The following is a 20255-nucleotide window of genomic DNA, read 5'->3' as shown; positions in this document are numbered from 1 at the left end:
AATTTGCCATCCTTCTAGAACAATGTGCATTTATGTTAAAATTGTAACATAAATGATCAAGTTTAGTTATTTTTATTTCTTTATTGCAAAACGCTAAAACTGGCACCGTTTTGGAGAGAAATGGGCTCTCATTTTAACCCATATCATGGTGTGTGATGCTGAACTATGAGTTTCTAATGGTGTTTGTTGCACTGTTCTAAACATTAATATTTTATGTGCAACAACAGCATATGCTGTCTCATTGGCCTTACACATGATTTTAAATCTATTTTTTCAAACTTTATGATTTAAATGGGGATGATTGTACTGAGAATAACTTTCATCTTTTCTTCAACTGAATACTGTTTCCGTGCTGTTTTGATGTATTTTAAAGAGCTGGCAGTCAAAATTAATACTGCTGGATCATAGATATTCTTCAATTTTTATGACAAATAAGATAATGTGAATTACAGAATGTACAACGTTTTTAAAAGGTATCAATGTTACAGCGTTTATTATGAGGGGGTAGAATCCACAGCTCAGTACTCACTACTCAATACTCATGAGTACTTTTAAATAGGCTACTCTTTTACTCTTACTCGAGTAGTTTTTTGGACAAGTACTTTTACTCTACTCACACTACATTTTTTGGAAGGTAATGATACTTTTATGATCCCTACTAAAAACTATAATGGCTTTCAAAAAGATTCAGTCCATGCTGTATCTTCATATTAGCCAGAGGACGTTCAAGTGACACTTTGCTTTGCAACACAGAAACTCACCGATCCATCTGATGCACTTGCGCCCACTTTGTCTCCAGTGGAGTTCCAGCATACTTCAAAAATCCCCCCCGTCCCTCTGTAGCTGTTGACTAAAGCACCACTCTGTAGGGCAGAAATTGAGACTCAAGTTAAGAACACCAGTCATGCAATGCAGCACAGTGACAGATCAATATATCAGCCAGGCCGGTTAATGGGCAGCAGCTGAAAACGGTCTCTTTAATCGACGATTAATGTAAGTCTGATTCTCCTAAGTATATTTATCAGCACACTTGATTGACTGGTTTTATGGCTAAATATCTAAATTAGGATAAAAACAGCTAAACTGATGTTGCCATTTGGAACATTGAAAAAAAATATTACATTTTATTTTAAGGTTTTCTTTACAAAACTAAAATGAAAATTGCAGTTTTCTAACACTCATATACAGTTAATCTTTAAAAACACTAATTTATCAGTACTGTTAAATGTAATCTTAAGCAAATCTCTAAATGAATGGCCATTTTTCATTTTGTACATTATGAGGTTTCATGAAAGGATCAGCTCATACACAACTGTTCAAAGTCAGAAAGATTGTTTTTTTTTTATTTTTTATAAATTGATACTTTTATTGAGCAAGGATGCATTAAATTGATCAAAAGTGACAGTAAATACATTTATAATATTACAAAAGATTTCTATTTCAAATAAATGCTTCATGGTTTTTCACAAAAATATTAAGCAGCACAACTGTTTTCCACTGATAATAATCAGAAATGTTTCTTGAGCAACAAATCAGCATATTAGAATGAAATTTCTGAAAGATCATGTGACTGAAGACCGGGGTAATGATGCTGAATATTCAGCTTTGCCATTACATTAAAATACATAACATTAGAAAACAGTATTTATAAAATGTAATACTATTTCACAATATTACTGTTTTTTTTTTTACTGAACAGCCTTGGCGAGTATAAGAGGCTTCTTTTAAAAATCATTCTCTTCACAAAACAGTTGGCCAAAGCAACTGCGTCTAATAAAATGAAGACGTTATTATTCTCATGTGAATATGTAATGAGTATTAGTTTGTTAAATAGCCTACAGTACCTGCGTGTTCCAGATATGGACACACTTGTCGAAGGAACCGCTGGCCAGGTGCCGCCCATCTGGACTGAATGCCACGCTGTAGACGGGCTCCTGGTGTTTGGTCAGTGTGTGGATGCAGGCACCATGCTCCGCGTCCCACAGACGCACCGTTGAATCAAACGACGCACTTTAGGCAGAAAAAAAGAAAAAACATATTTTCAAAGTGTATTGATACTTACACAAATTAAAAAAAAATGGTCTATACAGATTTAAAATTTAGCCGATCAAAGAACAGCCTTTCCAAGTGAAGAGTGATGGTGGCTGTTTGTGTACCTGGCCAGCATGAGGTTGGCATTGGGGTTGTTGGTTCCAGGGCCAGTTGGGCTCCATTTGATGGTGTAGATCTCCTTACTGTGGGCTTGCAGGTCATGAACACAAGTGTCCTGTTTCATGCTCCAAAGCTAACGTTCAATGGAAAACACAACATTAATTGAACACACTCCCAGTTAACAATGCAAACACATTAGTAAAGATCTAAATCATCAAACAAGAGATGACTAGTTGTTTGTATCTTACCTTTAGCGTCATGTCATCAGAGCAGGAGGCCAAGAGATTCCCCGTTGGATCCCATTTGATTGCATTGACTTCATTCTGAAAATAAAGGAGTGCAAACCATCAGTGATGTAATCAGTTAGTATGCTTAACCCTATAATGCTGTATCTATCATATTTGATGCATATTTGCTTATCCATTGACTTACCCAAGGAATTCTAATATAACTTCCAAAATGTCTGCCTCTATCGCAACTGCAAAATCTTTGCTGATTTTGTAATGGCAAAAACTAATTTTATATTATTGCAATTATCGCTTAATAAAATAGTTATAGTTTCAACAGCAGAGCATGGTGCAAGCAACGCTGAGATCATAGGCTCGATTCCCACATAATGCATGCACTTAAAATGTGTCTCTTGAATGCAGTGCAAGGTGCTTTGGATAAAAGCAACTGCCAAATGGAGAAATGTAAATGCATTTTGCAATGATATTTGATATTTGAAAAAACAAAAATCGATTGTATTTATTTTTTGCTTAATATTTCATACATAAGACAATCTAAAAACAAAATTGAAAATGTCTATTAAAAATGCTATAGCAGGTGTTATTAAAAACTTGAAGATCACTTTATTAAGATATATGTACAGGGAACTGATAATTACATGTATTTTTAGGCAGCCTGTTCTTTAACAATGTTTTTGCCACCATAATTTTATTTATACACAATATCTTTTACGTATATTTGTATACATTATATTAAAATAAATTAAATATTCATAACAAATATATTTACACATTTATAAATTTTTTATATAATTTCACTGGTTTCATCCTTTGTTGGCATTGCTCTGACCAACAAAAGGTTTTTAATTTAGAAAAAAAATAAAAAGAAATACTTCAAATGTGATGTATAAAGAACATGCTTTTTTCAATTGTTCAATAGACAGTTTGAATAAATAAATAAATAAATAAATATACACACTGACTTCAAATGTCAGGCTTTACAGGGTTAAAATATCACTTTTAGGGTTTCTGGGATACCAAATAGTCAAAGTAATATAAGTAAATATCAATAAAGATTTAACTAAAGAATATTTTAATTGAGTTATTAAGTATATCCACACTCTATTAGAATATCTAATGTAAGTGGCTTACTGTGTGGCCCTGGAATGTTTTGGCTGGTCTGTCCTGGCCCAGTTTACACACGTGAATGCACATGTCTGTGCTGCAGGAGGCAAACGTGTTGTTGCTCTGCCAGTCCACGTCCAGAGCCGGAGCTGCAGGCGGCAAATGCAAACCACATCATTCTTGACCATTCTTTTGAAACTAGCTAATGTACAATCGGCACATTTGGATGACAAGAAAGAAGTTTTCTAACTTAAAACCAAAGATAGATTTATATCCATAATAAAGAACCCTTCTCAGTGGGGGTTTAAAAAGAATCCCACAGCTAATCACTATACCGAAATACTCTCTCTGAAGATTCTATAGTTCACATCGCAAACAATACGGCTGAGAAAACCTGTCATGTATACGTTTATTAATGTGCATTAATTAGTGTATTTATTATTATTTACTCGCCCTCAAGCCATCCTAGGCATATATGACTTCCTTCTTTCAGATGAATCCAATCGGAGTTATATTAAAAATGGACTTTGATCTTCCAAGCTGTTTAATGGCAGTCAGCGGGTGTTGCAGTTCATCAGTCCAAAAGAAGTGAAATAAAGCGCATCCATCCATAATAAAAAGTGCCTCACACGGCTGGGGGCTTTGTAAGAAAAATATGCATATTCAAGACGTAATAATCACTTTAATCTAGCTTGCGCCAACAGTTGTACACGGAAGCAGCTCCGGGAGGATGATGTAAGATGTCGGCGTTGCGCATGCACCGGTGAGTCTCGTGAAAACCACTTTAGCAAAGGAAAACCAGTCTCCTCTTGGCTTATATCGAAATCCTCCAACATTCTTCTTTACAAATCCTCGTTTTGTACTTCTAATTCGTGACCGTTGTTTTGTTTTATCTCTCCCCTGCGCTTTCGCGTTCGTCACTTCTGAGCGGCGCATGCGCAACGCCGACGTTATCCGCCCGGAACTGCTTCCGTTTACAACAGTGAGCGCAAGCTAGATTAAATTGATTATTACGTTTTAAATATGGTTATTTTTCTTACAAAAACGCATATATTCGCTACAGGAGGACTTTGTTCACCCCCCAGAGCCGTGTGAGGCACTTTTTATTATGGATGGATGCGCTTTATTTCACTTCCTTTGGACTGATGCACTGCAACACCTGCTGCCATTAAACAGCTTGGAAGATCAAAGACAATTTTTAATATAACTCTAACTGGATTCGTCTGAAAGAAGAAAGTCATATACACCTATGATGTCTTGAGGGTGAGTAATTCATTGGCTAATTTTCATTTTTGGGTGAACTAACCCTTTAACAAAGTGTTTTCCCCCATTTCTCAATTTAATTAGCAAGAACGCCAAGGTTAGTTTTGGGAAAATTAATGTCCTGCTTGTGGTGATTTTTGTTACTCACCTGAATGGAATGGAAATTGTTGCTTGGCCTCTCCCGTGTGTGCGTCCCAAATAATGGTGGTCTGAAAGGTGCGCATTTCCATTAGCATCTCAACTTCGCCACATCATCTTATCGTGACAGAATATGATAATCACACAAGATTATACTGTACCTTATCAACACCAGCGCTGAGGATAAAATTTCCTTTCTTGTTCCACTTTAAAGCAAATATGGGACCTTTGTGCTGCCCCAGTGTACTGGCAAGATTACCTGGCGGTTATGGGACACTTATTAGATAAACAGGATTTTGTCATTCAACTGATGTTAATGATTAGTAAGTTAATAAAGCTAACCATCTTTAGTCCATATCCTGGCAAAGCCATCATAGGATCCTGTGGCAAGAAGTGTACCTTCACTCTGTCCAACACAATAGACAGAAATATGAATTTGATTAATTTGTTCTGTGTATGAAGAGCGTGGAAAAGAGAAAGCTCAGACACAAAAGTTGCAAGTAGGGTTACTTCAGTTCATAAGCGCTAGTCCCAGCACTCACATTCCAGTCCAGTGAGGTGACGTCTTTGTTACTGGGTACATCCTGCCCCCCCTCCCGAATGCAGTGCCGCAGCACCAGCTGAGTGGATCCTCCCACGCTGCTCTCACTCAGGTTCCAGATCCGTGCGGTTGAGTCTCCAGAGCTGATGGAAACAACAAAACAGAGATAAATTCCCACAGAAATGTACAGGACATTAAGCCAAGACATGCAAAGCAAAAACTGTATTTCCGTCATGACAACTCTGAGAAAGTTTAGTATGGTAATATGCATGGCAATGTTAATGTGTTTGGTCTTGGTGGAATAGATCTGCTATGCTGTTGCTGTGGCAGCGCAAGTACCGAGAATGGCTAGTGCCAATACATCCACAGACATGCTGCAGTGAGCATGTAAGAAATACTGCTGCTGCACATATGAAATATGAAATGAACCCATAACAGATAATTATAATTAATTATAATTTGTTATATTTATATAGCGCTTTTCTGGGTACTCAAAGCGCTTAACATGGAAGGGGGGAATCTCCTCAACCACCACCAGTGTGCAGCATCAAAGTCCCTTTAAGGCAAGTCAAGTCACTCGGCGGCCATCTTTGAAACGCTTCTCGGGCATGCAAGTGCAGCTCCTATCACTTTGTATGGGGAAACATTAAATTATCCCAAACTGTTCACTAAGATTACGATAAAATTTCATATTTGAAATCACCAATGAAATCTGACAACAACTGTGTCATAAATATAGTTTCTTTTGCTCAAATAGCGTTATAAAGCTTCTTTTTTCAGGCTAGATCAGCCAATGCGCATGCGCAGTCCTAAGCGCACGTCTCAGAACGCTGACTGTTTCTATAGCAACCGGGACGCTTCTAACGGCAGCTGCAGTGACGCGCTGACTTTACATGTCTTGGGTATTCTATAGTCTTTGGCAGCATCCACCTGGATGATGCGACAGCAGCCATATTGTGCCAGAACGCCCACCACACAGCAGCTTATTGGTGGAGAGGAGACAGTGACGAAGCCAATCAGTATATATGGGGATGACTAGGAGGCCAGGATGATGGACACAGGCCAATGGGTGAATTTTGGCCAGGATGCCAGGGTTATACCCCTATCCTTTTTCGAAGGACATCCTGAGATTTTTAATAACCACAGAGAGTCAGGACCTCGGTTTAATGTCTCATCCGAAGGACGGTGCTTTTTGACAGTATAGCAGGGGTCGCCAACTGGCAGACTCCGGTCCGAATCCGGAAATAAATAAATGCCAAACACAATTTTCTAACAAAATCTAATTTACATCAAGCACATCAAGGTCAGCTCAGTAGAGACGTTTGGGTCCACGGGTTGCTAGTTAACTGTTGCTACGTTTATATGTGCGGTCGTGCATGCAGTGCAGAGAGCAGCGTGCAGACAGATGAAGCAATGGCATTCTCCAAATAAATAAATAAAAATAAGAAAGCTAACGGGTCCTTAAAAAGTCTTCAATTTCAGGAGGTCTTAAATTTGGGGACGATAAGACAAGAATTGCGATATGGATTAATGTGATGATTAAACTTCAAAAGGCTGTGATTTCATTAAATAAATATGAGCGCTGCATGTTTCAAAGTCAGCTGCTGCTTTGCTTTGTTTACAGCTGTTACCAGGGAAACGGGTATTTCCGAAAGCGCCTCCTGCCGGCAGAGAATTAATCTGCATTTTCAATAAGCCCGTCTGCTGTTTTTGTTCAGACCAATGTGAAAATCAACTCATGTTTTTAAGCAGCAAACACGCAGAGTTGTAAATGTGAACTAGTGGTCGACAAGAAGATAATGCATTATAGTAGCATATATTTATATGTTATTTAATTAATAGGCTATAATAATTGATTGATAATAATTGTTTAAATTAATATAATTGATACCTTTGCTTCAATTTTCTTAAAAAAAAAAAAAAGTTTAAAGGCTGAAATGTAAAGTTAATAATTAAAAAAAAACGGTGTTTTTGTGAAAACCTGTATCTGAACTCTAAATCATGCTTTTTACAGTCATTTTAATTTTATTTGTGCAGGTCTTAAAAATTCTTAAATATGAGCTTAAATATCCTGCAGATACCCTGGTCCGGTAAAAACAGTCAATTCATGTTTTTAGGTAGGCCTATATAATTGTCCGGTCCTCCGCTGGTGAGGAGGGTTCATTACTGGACCTCAAACAATTTTAGTTGAAGACCCCTGCAGTATAGTGTCCTCATCACTATACTGGGGCATTAGGACCCACACAGACCACAGGATGAGCACCCCCTGCTGGTCTCACTAACACCTCATCCAGCAGCAACCTAGTTTTCCCAGGAGATCTCCCATCCAGGTACTAACCTGGCTCAACCCTGCTTGGCTTCAGATCTATACAGGTGGAACTGGGGAAGGTGGAGGGTTTCTGAAGTGCGCTGCAACTGCTAAAGCAAGTTCTAGCCAAGTATTTAAATGTTGAGATGCAAGCTCATTGGCTGCTAATGCGGAAAAAAAAACAATCAGCTCTGCCATGTGAATAATGATGTCATTATATCAGATTGAGTTAGAAACTATCAGCCTGCGCCATCTAGAGTTTCATGACAGAACTTTGTATTAAAATTCACAGTATGAGAAAATAAACTGTGGCTTTGGCTTAATACCGACCCAGAGGCCAGCAGATCACTGACAGGGTTCCATGCACAGATGAAGACCTCAGACTCGTGGCCCCGCAGCACCATGGCTTTACTGGCTGGGATCTCCACCGCCCTGTCCACCTCCATCATGTCTGAGTGGTGGTCTGTCAAAGGAAGAGGCAGAAACACTTTCAGTGCTATGTGACATTATTAGTGGAGGGAAAAAAACAATACATTCTACGATGCATCGTGATTCTCTTCAATGATTCTGAGCTTTGTTTTTTTTCACATGTCACATGACCATTCATGCAGGTACAACAATGAGCATGTTGTTATTGTTTACACGGTTGTCAAGGATGCGCAGAACGAATGTGGGCAGCCACGCCATCGTTTTGAAAAGTCTCCGTTTTGGTCCGTATACACTGAAACGCAATCCCGGAGTGTTCAAACTAAAACGGGTCCGCAGCGTTTTCGAAAGTCTCCGTTTTCGAGGGTCGAAAACACTGGGCTAGTGTAAACAACAGGCGTAACCGTTGCAAAAGTTTTGCGTTTTAAAATGAAAATGCACTAGTGTAAACGTAGCCTCAGACACTGAAAATACTTTTTGTTTATTGCTAGTAATTGTTTCTTTGTTCCCCTTTATTTATACTTTCTTTGATGTTTTGAAGCTATATTCATTTTAGTTATTAAGTTCAAGTTCAGTTTATTTATAAAGCACATTTAAAAACAGCCACAGGCCGACCAAAGTGCAGTAGAAGTTAAAATAAAGAAAAAGAAAAAAAAAATATATATACTGTATATATATATACACACTAAATAGCAGCAAAACAGTTAAAATAGAACACTCTTATAAAGTACACTAATACTAGCAAAACAGTTAAAACAGTGTTAAAACACTCTTATGAACTAAAAGCAACAGAGAATAAGTTGAGACATTAACATACAATTGTTTTGATTTAATTTTAATTTGTAATTATTTTAAAAGTACTTCCAATTATAAAAGTTATTTCATAAAAATGAATTTGATATTTTAATGAATAATAATGAATTGTGAGGTGCTTAAAGATCCCCACCCCCAGACATCATTCATGCTAAAGACAATCAATGTGCTTCATTTAAATATGTAAATGAGCAGCCATGATGTTCTTTAAAGGGGTCATATGATGCTGCTAAAAAGAACATTATTTTGTGTATTTGGTGTAATGAAATGTGTTTATGCGGTTTAAAGTAAAAAAAACACATTATTTTCCACATACTGTACATTATTGTTTCTCCTCTATGCCCCGCCTTTTTGAAACGCGTCGATTTTTACAAAGCTCATCGGTCTGAAAAAGCGAGGTGTGCTGTGATTGGCCAGCTATCCAGTGCGTTGTGATTGGCCGAATACCTCAAGCGTGAGACGGAAATGTTACGCCCCTCACCATACTGTTGTATTCCCTCAGCGACCAGCACGGATCAGCTCTAGGCATGACGAAGCGGATATTGTCCTCTTTTGGAAGACCAAACAAAGTAGTTTCGCTTTCACAACGAAGCACACAGCCTCTTCAGGATATGGCGGCGGCAACAATACTACAGTGAGAATAAAAGTTACGCCTTCTTTCTTTGCGTGAACATTTGGGCGGCGTTATGCAAATCTTCCCACAAAGCGACGTAGACATGTGGGGGCGTGTTAGAACGAGCCGTTTTAGGTAGGTGTGGCTGACTCTTAACTTTTATAAAGAATATCTCTTTGGATTTGAGACTTTAGTCTTTGCAACTTTACAGATCTTCTTTATGCACCAAGAGCTTGTAACACTCCAAAGAGAAAGGAAAAATTGAAATCGCATCATATGACCCCTTTAAAAATGCACCTTTTGTGTTTAACCTAAAAATTTGAACTAAACTAAAATAAGCTTAAGTTGAAGTACTAAAAATGAAATCAATATAAATTAAAGCTAAATAAAATTAAAAAGACAACAGCAGTAACTAAAACTAAAATTAAAATAAAAAGTCAAAATAAAAAAAATTAAATAAAGCTAAAACAGTATAACTACAAAAAAAAAAAAAAAACACTGGTTATGGTCAGAATAGTCTATTCAGGACAAACTGATGGTATTTCAGCAAGATGCTATTTAAACAGGTCACATGCTGTGTTCATCCAATACATGTTATCGATGCCACAAATATGCAAAGAACATTAATCTGGGGTTTACAAATGCACAGTGTGAAAACTTGCAACTTGAAAATCCAGGATTAATTCCTAACCCAGGGTAAAGACTGGACAGTGTGAAACAGAGAAAGCAATAACCCAGGATTCTCTTAAATGACCAGGGTTGAGAATGACCAGGGGTTAATAGTTAATTATTAATAGTTATTAGTGTGAAAAGCCCTCATGATGGTGAGTAAATGCTGACAATTATATTTTTGTGTTTTCAGTCACAGGTTGAGCTGTCTTATTGACAACTCTGGCAGTTTCAACCAAGTAAATGTAGGGCGTGAGCTTACTAGACAGAGTGTGAGATCCGTTCTCTTCTCCATTAGCCGTGCTCTCTCCGTTCTTGGCAGCGGCAGCCACTGTGGCGCTGGAGGCAGCGGCAGCTTGCTGCTGAGCCAGCTTATCCTTATACACCTGCTGCCTCGTTTGCACCACGTCTGGCATCACTGCATCAATCAAAGACAGCGACTCGATCGGTCGTCCATCAAACAGCGTACCGTCCTGTGACCACATTACACAACAGGTACAAAAAGGTTGAGCAAATTTTTTTTTCCATAGAATATCCTTGAATATTTAATGGGGAAACTGGGAAATATCCCTATCTGTTGGCGGTAACAGCGCTGACCTCATTGATGCTGACTTCAGCCTCCACATACTGCAGGCCTTTCTGGATGATGGAGATGAGGGCAGCAGGGGGCACCAAAGCTCCATTGATGTTGGACTGGCTGATGTGGCTCTCTATGCCAAAGGTGAACGCTGAGTGGAAGAAGCCTGCAGGGGAAAGGAAGAAAGCACTTGTTACCATTTAGGAACAAGTATTTGTGAACAGTGAGGTAAAAAGTATTGGTATTCTGGTACAAAGTCAATATAGAAATTGTAAAAATGTTACACAATCAAAAACAGTACTCCTGAACAAATTTGGTCGACTGACAGGGAGCTGATTTCAAACCTGGGTTAAAAACATAAAAAAATATTTGCATTAACTGAAACAAAATAAACAATAACTGAAAAAAAAAAAAAAACGAAACAAAAAGTGAACTTGTTTTATTTCAGCTAGTTGCCAATGAAAAATGAAAATTCCAAAACACAACAAAATTACTAAACCTAACTAAAATTAAAGTGAAAACAGAAAATATAAAATAAAAAAATATTAACAAAAAATATAGTATATCAATTATGAGACTCAAATAAAAGTTTCAAACAATCACGTGTATTTGTGCTAAATACACATGTATTTTTTTTAACACAGTACAGGTTTTACTCTGTTCGTTGCGAGTAAATCATTTGCATATGAGACTAAATTCCACACTAGACGACTAAATAATGTCTATTGTTAAACCCTAAAAATTGTTATTCTTCAGATGTTGCAACGGTTGTGATATGACATCACGCTCTGCAGCATCTTTTAAAAAATGTAATTCAACACATAAATAATAACACATCCAACATGTAAAAACACATAATCTACTCCAATTTCCTGCAGCATTGCAGTTTTAAATTTATGTTGTTTTAATTCAGCTCTGAGGTCATGCCGTGACGCATCAGTCTTCTATTGGTCACACGGTTTTACGTGATACGAATTCACAGGTCAGAGTTCAACAAACTTGAACTTTGGAATGCCATGAAATGCAAAACTTCTTCGCATGAGCTTGCATTTCCACTCACCTGCCTTCACATGTGTATGAATGGCAGTGAATGGAACAAAAAGTGTAGTTTGACCACCCCTTTAGTCATTGACTAATAAATTGTTAGATTTCACTTGCTAGTGTTTGAGGTAAAAACTAAGATATATTTGCCCTTGCCTACACTTGAACACTGACTGAGCTTTCCAGCACACTATTGTATCAGTGACATATGATATCAATGAATGGACAGCATATTTGACGAACCGTAAACTCTAGTGTGTGTAGGTGCCTGACACACCATCGAAACTGACAAAGTGTGTGTAGAGTGTGGGTTAAATAACTGAAATACTTCACAATAGTTCAATATTTAAAAAGAGTTTCTTTGGTAGTAAAATAGTTTTTGTTATATAGTGAAATTCCACTGGTATTAGTTCTGACAAACAACAGCATATAAATCAGATTTTTTCACTACCTGAATGAAAAGTGAGAGATGTTTGCCCAGAACAGACTGTCAAGATGTTGTGAGAGTGTTTTGGATAACTGCAAGGTAGTTACTATGCAGTTGGTTTTGTCCTGAGTGGTTTTTAGTATGCTGTAATGTGGTTTCTAGGGTGTTCTGGGTGGGTTGTTAGGAGGTCGAACCACTAATTAGTTCCTAGGAAATAAACATGGCACAGGGCAAAAACCTGACACCGCATGCAATATGAAACAGGACATACAAATGAAGAGGCTAGTCTGCAGATGATGAACAGATACACACCTGACTCCTGCAGGTATCTGTACACCAGGAAATTGACCTCATCACTGCTTATGCTCATTTTGGATCCTGGGTGAACCAAGAGGTCAGGGCGAGAGTGGAGCCTGGAAAACAAAGGCACGTTGCGTTACTGTGCTTCACCAACAGCAGAGAGCTTTGGACATTACTGGACATTTACACCAACTTGCTTTTCAAAGAAATGTATATTTTTATTCAACAAAGGCACATTAAATTGATCAAAAAGGAAATAAATGTTAAAATCAAAGGCACGTTGCGTTACTGTGCTTCACCAACAGCAGAGAGCTTTGGACATTACTGGACATTTACACCAACTTGCTTTTCAAAGAAATTTATATTTTTATTCAACAAAGGCACATTAAATTGATCAAAAAGGAAATAAATGTTAAAATAAAAACAATTCTATTTCAAATAAATGCTGTTTTTTAACTTTCTATTAATCAAAGAACCCTAAAAAAAAGATCAAGCAGCAAAACAGTAATGATGCTGGTTTCCCATCACGGGATTAAATTTCATTATGAAATATATTAACACAGAAAACAGTTAATTTAAATTGTATAATATTTCCAACATTACCAAACTTTTCACTAGTAGTGTTAACTACTGATAGCTGATAAAATTATATTCTAAAACACCAGTTCTGTTTTTACTGTCACTTATTAACAAGACATGCACATTATTTACGTTTTGTTTTTCTTTCTTGTGATTTTAATTTTGCCCGATGCTTTTTAACACTTTTTTTTTCTTTTTTATAAGGTGAAAAACTATACAATAAAGTTAAAATTGTATATTTGAAAACGTTGTGACATAAAATACAATAAAATACATACATTACATTAAATATTTAATAAAAAAACAAACAAACAAAAACAGTAGTAACTAGTAAATCTGACTACCTTGTACAATTTTTTTAATCATCTAGCCACCTTGGCTGGTAAGCTTAAAGGGGTCATATGATGCGATTTCAATTTTTCGTTTCTAAAAAGACAGTATAAGTCATTATAATCAGTAATTATGTCCCCACTGGATGCAACAAATGCCTCGTTTGTAATGGGTTTTATTGTTTTTGTCTTGTCGCACTGGGACACAGGGCATCACAGTATGGTAAGGGGCGTAACATTTCCGTCACACGCTTGAGGTATTCAGCCAATCACAACGTACTGGACAGCTGGCCAATCAGAGCACACCTCGCTTTTCAGACCGATGAGCTTCGTAAAAATCGACGCGTTTCAGAAAGGCGGGGCATAGAGGAGTAACAATAATGTACACATTGCATTACACCAAATACACAGCATAATGTTCTTTTTAGCAATGTCATATGACCCCTTTAAAAGTTCATTTTGGACCATGCAAAAGATGTAGTAAACCTGCTCTCAGTACACATTAACAATGCAAACTTTTTAAACAGAGAACGGAACATGACCTCCTCGACTGAACTTTCTCATGGATGCCTATTTGAACCTTGGGGAGATTTTCCACCCATTTGCTCACTTGAATTGAAAGAATTGTTAGGAAGTTACACAGTTGGGACGGATATTGTGATGGGAAGAATTGCATGTGTAAAACAAGAGGAAATGCTTTAGATGCACTCATACAGCCTCTTTCAGTCTAATAAGCTTTTACGTAAAACAGCAACCTATCATATGCCAAGACTCCCTGTAGTTTACGACGTGTCAACAGCCCTGAAAGTGCAACGGTTTGTCTATTCACAATCAAATAAAATGGGCTTACACAACATAATAAAAAGACTCCTAAGCAGTGTAAGATCTGTTAGGCATAAATGTCTTTACATTAAAATCTTTTATCCAAAACTCATACTAATCACATACCAGGACATTTGTTTTCTAAAGAAATAAAAAGATAATTCTCACAGCAAAGCATATCTTAATTAAAATCCAATTGTAAATCAAACTTAAGAGATGTTTTACTTTTTTATTTTATTTTACCTATTCATCTCAACAGCAGTTACTCAGCTGGCACAAGTCCCACACAAGTACACAAATGTAAGACCTTTTCAAGCTATTTCTTATGCAATGAAGGATATTTAAGACTTCTTGTGGCTTAACAAGATGAAATTTAATTTTATGATTTGTTTAAGGATCTCTGTTAATATAGTGTGACACTTGCTTACCATACCAAGTGTTGATTAGATGCTCATACTCTTGCCATCCATGGGAGCAAAGTCAAATCAGCCTGTCAATAAAATCACCATTGTATTAGATACAATAATATTTAGTCAGTCTTTTATTTTTTGTCTTTAATCAAGAAGAGGCAACAGTTTAACAGAATACAAGTGAAAATGTTTGTTGACTCAGCAAGTACATTATTTCAGCTAACAATCGTCTCATTTAACGTTCATTCATCATTTAGCCTAGCTGCAAACAAATGGTAATTCACACACACACATACATACATATACACACATATATTTACAAAAAAAGACTTTCTAGACTTTAAAGGTTTAGTAATAACAACTACAACATTCCTGGATATTTCCAGGAAGCCATTCACTGTGCTTCTTTTCAAAATAAACTAATGTAGCTCTTCTATTCCCCCATTTCAAGCATAAGCAGAAAGTACTCATCATCACAAAATGTAATAATAATCATATAATTACATAAAGATTACATAAGGTTTAAATTCACACAGACAGAGGTATGGTCCCTATAATATACCAGAAACAAGGATTCTGGCAGGTTGTGACCTATTCCGCTTTAGCTGTACTGCAACTCTGGATCTGACTGTACTGGATCTGATCACACAGAAATCAAACTGCTGAACCGGCAGCCAGTGCTAAGATAGTGAGTGAGATCAACCTAAAAAACAACTCTCTGAAACTACTAGAATGACACTTGCTAAGCACTACTAGTAGTGACCGTGACCGATATGGGCTTTATGGCTGACCAATGCTGGATATATAAAATAAATAAGATGTGCATAATTAGGGCTGGGTATCGAGTTCGATACTTTTTAGGCACCGACCGAATTGCCTCGATACCATCGAGTATCGAAAAACATCTCGTCGTTCGGTACTAGGGATGGGCGATATCTTATCGTTTGCGATATACCGGTAAAAATTCTCCGAGATATCATATCGATCACAAGTGCAGTATGGAGTCGGGATGGGCGATATCTTATCGTATACCGGTAAAAATTCTCCACACGATAAGAATTCGTCTTCCTGCGATAATAACGATAAAGTGTAGTTGTTGACATATTTCTGTGTGCGACTGTGGGGAGTGACGTGAAGGAAGGCGGACGTGAAATTGAGCAGCTCCTTCTACAATCTGGAACAGGTTAGGATAGGGCTGTACAGTGCGACAAAAATCGGTCTGAGCCTGGAGTAAATGTACTACAGTAGCACATGTGCGACACAGTTTTATAAAGGCTATGTCGATTAGCATTGCATTATAAATATACTTTATCCTTATAAAAAATACCCAAGATTGCTTGAAGAACACAGATACCATTTATTTTGTGCAATCGCATGTTTATTGTCTTTCTCTATTTTATCTCGTCGTTCGGTACCAAATTTCGATACTTAAGGGGTTAATCTCATCAACGTCCGTGGGCCAATAAGCCTGCAGCACTAGGTGTGCTCAACTAGAAGCGGTGCGGCGCAGATCGATATGTGGTTGACATCAGCGAGAGCGATTCGAAAGCGTACGGAGCAGTCTGCTCTCTATAGCTCGTGGTACTGTAATACACCGATCGGTCTGCATTCAGTCCGCGTCAAGTCGAACACACCTACTGGTTTACACAGGTTACACCAGATTCGGGTGGGAATGTGCAATCTGTGATCGCGTGCCATTGCAGACGCTCGCGAAAGCATGCAATCGCTTTCTTATGCACGCTGTTTTTACGGTTTCACTTTCGAAATCGACCGCTTTCCACTATCTCCGACAAGCGACAGACCGGAAGTCATTCATTTCCAATGGAGAGTAGTGCGCGAGCTGCGTGGAGTTCCGATCATATGCAGATATCCGTTCATACTACACGACCGAAAGCGCCTGTTACGTGACCATTCATGCACACTGTAGCATCATGCTACATAAGATTTATATTCCGCTTTTACTCAAAACTCACTTTAAACCACCATCGAGTGTTTTTAATAACTTCCGATTGCCGTGTAATGTGTGTTTTGGCCATGTAATGTTGCTGAAATTAAATATGTTATTACCTCTGATTTGAGTCAGAGCAGCGATCATGGAAGAGAGAACACAGGCAGACAGCGCTGGAAGCTGCTAATGCTCATCAGTAAATCAGTGGAAAATGAATAAAAATTATGATTCTGTCTGAGCTATGCGTTTTAAAACGAACATGCACTAGTGTAAATGTAGCCTAACAGATGTGTAAACTGAAGACTATTTGAGTTTTATTAAAACTATTTGCACTTATTTTGCATTTATTGTGTTGGTTAGCCTACATTTTGTTCCTTTGTGCAGTGGCTCAGGAGATGAGTCTTTGAGTTTGTATAAACATCAACAAGCTGAAAAATAAAGGCAAATTTTTTTTTTAGATAATGTAATCTTGTTAAAATTAATTTCATACAATTTTTATCGAAAAAAAGTATTGTTCAGGAACCGGTATCGAAGTCAAGGTATCGGTATCGGTATCGATATCGAAAATTTTTGAATAATACCCATCCCAATGCATAATATTTAATCAAAATCCATCAAAACTATTTGAAAAGGACATTGTCCACTGGTCAGGCTGTTGGAAGATTTTGGAATTGACAGCAGGTGAAATGTTCCCATCTGCCATGCGGGCACAGTATTTACCCCAATGACAAAAATTATCTCAAAACAGCCAAAGAGTGGCCAATTAAATGGCCTAGAGATGATATAACAACTTCCCCTATACAGTACTCAAGTAAAATTGGTTTGTAATGTTTTTATTTTTTTTCAGTTTCAGCCATGCACTTTTAGGCTATGGAAGATTAAAAAAAAAAGACGAAAACCTTTCGTTTTCTGATTTTTTTCATTAACGGCCACATTATTACATTGCTTTTCTACTCATTATTAGTACTGAACTGTTACACTTATTAATAAATTAACACTTATTTTAATCTAATTTTTTTTATTTGTATCAAATAGCTAAATGTTCTTGTGCAGACTATAATAAACAGAGCAATATAATACATCACTTATTTGACATTATACAGCTGCTATAATAATAAACATCATCATTGTTCAACTCTGTGACAAACTGACTTCAGTTCAATCTCATCAACAGGTGGATGACATTTTCCCCATTCAAGTCTTATTCAAGGGTAGAGTTCCAACACGTCATTAAGTTAAATAATTAATAAAACACAAAAATATATTTAGTTAATAAAACATAATTAAAAACAAAATTGAATATTAATGCTTTTTAAAAATCTGATCGTAACAACTGTCACTCTGCCGGAAGCGCCTCTAATTGTCATTCGATTATTAGCTTACGGCTAATACGCATCGTGGATAAACGTCACCGGAAACAACAGACTCCCCAAACAAATGCAAAAATGAGCGATTCTAGTTCCAACACGTGGCTGCTTCCATAGCAACGCAGCTAACTAGTAGTCGATTAAATAAAAGCTAGTTGTTGTCAACGTCCATCTCGCGTGCATGGCGTGGGAAACCAGAGCGCCCATCCCCCACCGCGCTGCAGTTTCACTCTGCAAAATCAAAACTTTTAATGACTTATATGACCACTTCAGCAATCTAAAAATGCAAACATAACGGTCAGCTCACGCATAACTGGGCTACGGGAAGTGTGGGGGTGGGGGCTCGTCTTACTCGTGCCGATGCTTCCACTCTCGTCAACCGCTAGCTTCTGGAGCTAAAGTACTGAACAAATGTGCCACAGCGCCGAGGCAAATCCGACAGAAGAGTATCCCTCGACCTTTCCACTCCACAATGATACTTCTGTCCTCGAATAATATCTATTTTCCTGCTGTCTGTAGTAAATACAAAATAAAAAAAGAAACATTTAGCAGCTTATAGACCGCCAAGCGCTTCGGAGGAAGCCGACGGCCTCAGACTAGCACTGGGGCGGAGACTTTCCAGGCGAAAATGAGGTATCAAGCCAACGGGGCTTCCTTTCAATCACAGAAGTAAACAAATTAAAAAAAAGACAAACAAGTAAATAAAACACTGAAAAATATCTGAATTATTAAAAATTATTCAACTCATTTTAAATGCGGGAGAATGCTTATTAAAGCGAAATGTTTATTTTTGGTATTAACTCGTAATAGAAGACTTCTGGTTTGTACCGTGTTGTATTTCGAAATCAACTATTTTCAAAAAATACATAACAAAGTGGTGTTAAAGTTCATACAATCAGACTGATGATGATCAGCAACACGGTCGAATGCCCAACCCCCACCACTGAAACGGAAATTATTTTTTGCCTGGCTGGTCACTGCCTGCTATTCCGCCACACCCACAATCTCCTCTGCTCAGGCACTCAATAACAGACAATTGGTCTGCGTATTACACTGCTATTTTCAATATACCATAAGTTTTCTAAAAGCATCGCAGTAGTCCCGTGACTTACAATCAGTCCCTTGAGTATTAGAACGGTCTGTATCAGCGTATCATAGTCATAACGTGTCATGTTTATATTCGTGACACTGAAGAAAAGCATCTTAAATCCTGAATGTCACAGTGCAAAGCAACGATTGGTTTATTGGATTTTATAAAGATGATAATTTGTACTGTGCAGTGCGATTGATTTCTGAATGGACATACGATCTGTTCTCCCTCTCTCTGTAATATGACAGACCCAAAAGAAAAGGTCAATCCAATTACTGGTTAATTTGTTTTAAAGGAATAGTTTAACCAGAAATGAAAATGTGCTGAAAATTTACTCACCCCCAGGCCATCCAAGATGTAGATGAGTTTGTTTCTTTATCAAAATAGATTTGGAGAAATTTAGCATCACTTGCACACCAGTGGCTCCTCTGCAGTGATTGGGTGCCGTCAGAATGAGAGTCCAAACAGCTGAGAAAAACATCACAATAATCCACAAGTAATCCACAAGACTACAGTCCATTAATTAACGTCTTGTGGAGTTAAAAGCGTTGTGTTTGTAAACTAATCCATTAGTAAGAAGTGATTAAGTTCAAACTGATGATTCCAGCTAAAATAACTTCCATAAATCATCTATACATAATATTGCTTTCTCCAGTGAAAAAGTCATCTGAATCAGGAGAGAAATACAGGTGCATCTCAATAAATTAGAATGTTGTGGAAAAGTTAATTTATTTCTATAATTCAACTCAAATTGTGAAACTCGTGTATTAAATAAATTCAATGCACACAGACTGAAGTAGTTTAAGTCTTTGGTTCTTTTAATTGTGATGATTTTGGCTCACATTTCACAAAAACCCACCAATTCACTATCTCAACGAATTACAATATGGTGACATGCCAATCAGCTAATCAACTCAAAACACCTGCAAAGGTTTCCTGAGCCTTCAAAATGGTCTCTCAGTTTGGTTCACTAGGCTACACAATCATGGGGAAGACTGCTGATCTGACAGTTGTCCAGAAGACAATCATTGACACCCTTCACAAGGAGGGTAAGCCACAAACGTTCATTGCCAAAGAAGCTGGCTGTTCAC

The 20255-nt window shown here is 37.4% G+C and overlaps 1 protein-coding gene across 2 annotated transcripts in view; it reads right to left on the bottom strand.

Moving 5' to 3' along the window:
- Positions 1-18681, bottom strand: part of LOC107656866 (F-box-like/WD repeat-containing protein TBL1XR1) — a 24485-nt gene extending 5804 nt beyond the window's left edge. The window contains exons 1-15 of one of the 2 annotated variants that reach the window (XM_016444817.1): positions 18427-18681; positions 14778-14839; positions 12632-12732; positions 10872-11017; positions 10537-10747; positions 8084-8216; positions 5447-5588; positions 5247-5310; positions 5066-5163; positions 4915-4975; positions 3531-3652; positions 2400-2474; positions 2157-2284; positions 1845-2010; positions 762-863 (exon numbers count right to left, since the gene is read on the bottom strand). In XM_016444817.1, coding sequence (XP_016300303.1) covers positions 762-863; positions 1845-2010; positions 2157-2284; positions 2400-2474; positions 3531-3652; positions 4915-4975; positions 5066-5163; positions 5247-5310; positions 5447-5588; positions 8084-8216; positions 10537-10747; positions 10872-11017; positions 12632-12689 — 1506 coding nt within the window. In that variant the 5' untranslated portion in view covers positions 12690-12732; positions 14778-14839; positions 18427-18681. The remainder of the gene's footprint in view (positions 1-761; positions 864-1844; positions 2011-2156; positions 2285-2399; positions 2475-3530; positions 3653-4914; positions 4976-5065; positions 5164-5246; positions 5311-5446; positions 5589-8083; positions 8217-10536; positions 10748-10871; positions 11018-12631; positions 12733-14777; positions 14840-18426) is intronic. The other variant, XM_016444818.1, reaches the window with a different exon arrangement.
- Between the last annotated feature and the right edge of the window lie 1574 nt (positions 18682-20255).

This window comes from Sinocyclocheilus anshuiensis, unplaced genomic scaffold (genome assembly GCF_001515605.1).
Source record: "Sinocyclocheilus anshuiensis isolate Anshui unplaced genomic scaffold, SAMN03320099.WGS_v1.1 scaffold3220, whole genome shotgun sequence".
NCBI classification, from domain to species: domain Eukaryota; kingdom Metazoa; phylum Chordata; class Actinopteri; order Cypriniformes; family Cyprinidae; genus Sinocyclocheilus; species Sinocyclocheilus anshuiensis.
This window is presented reverse-complemented; position numbering and strand designations above follow the sequence as displayed.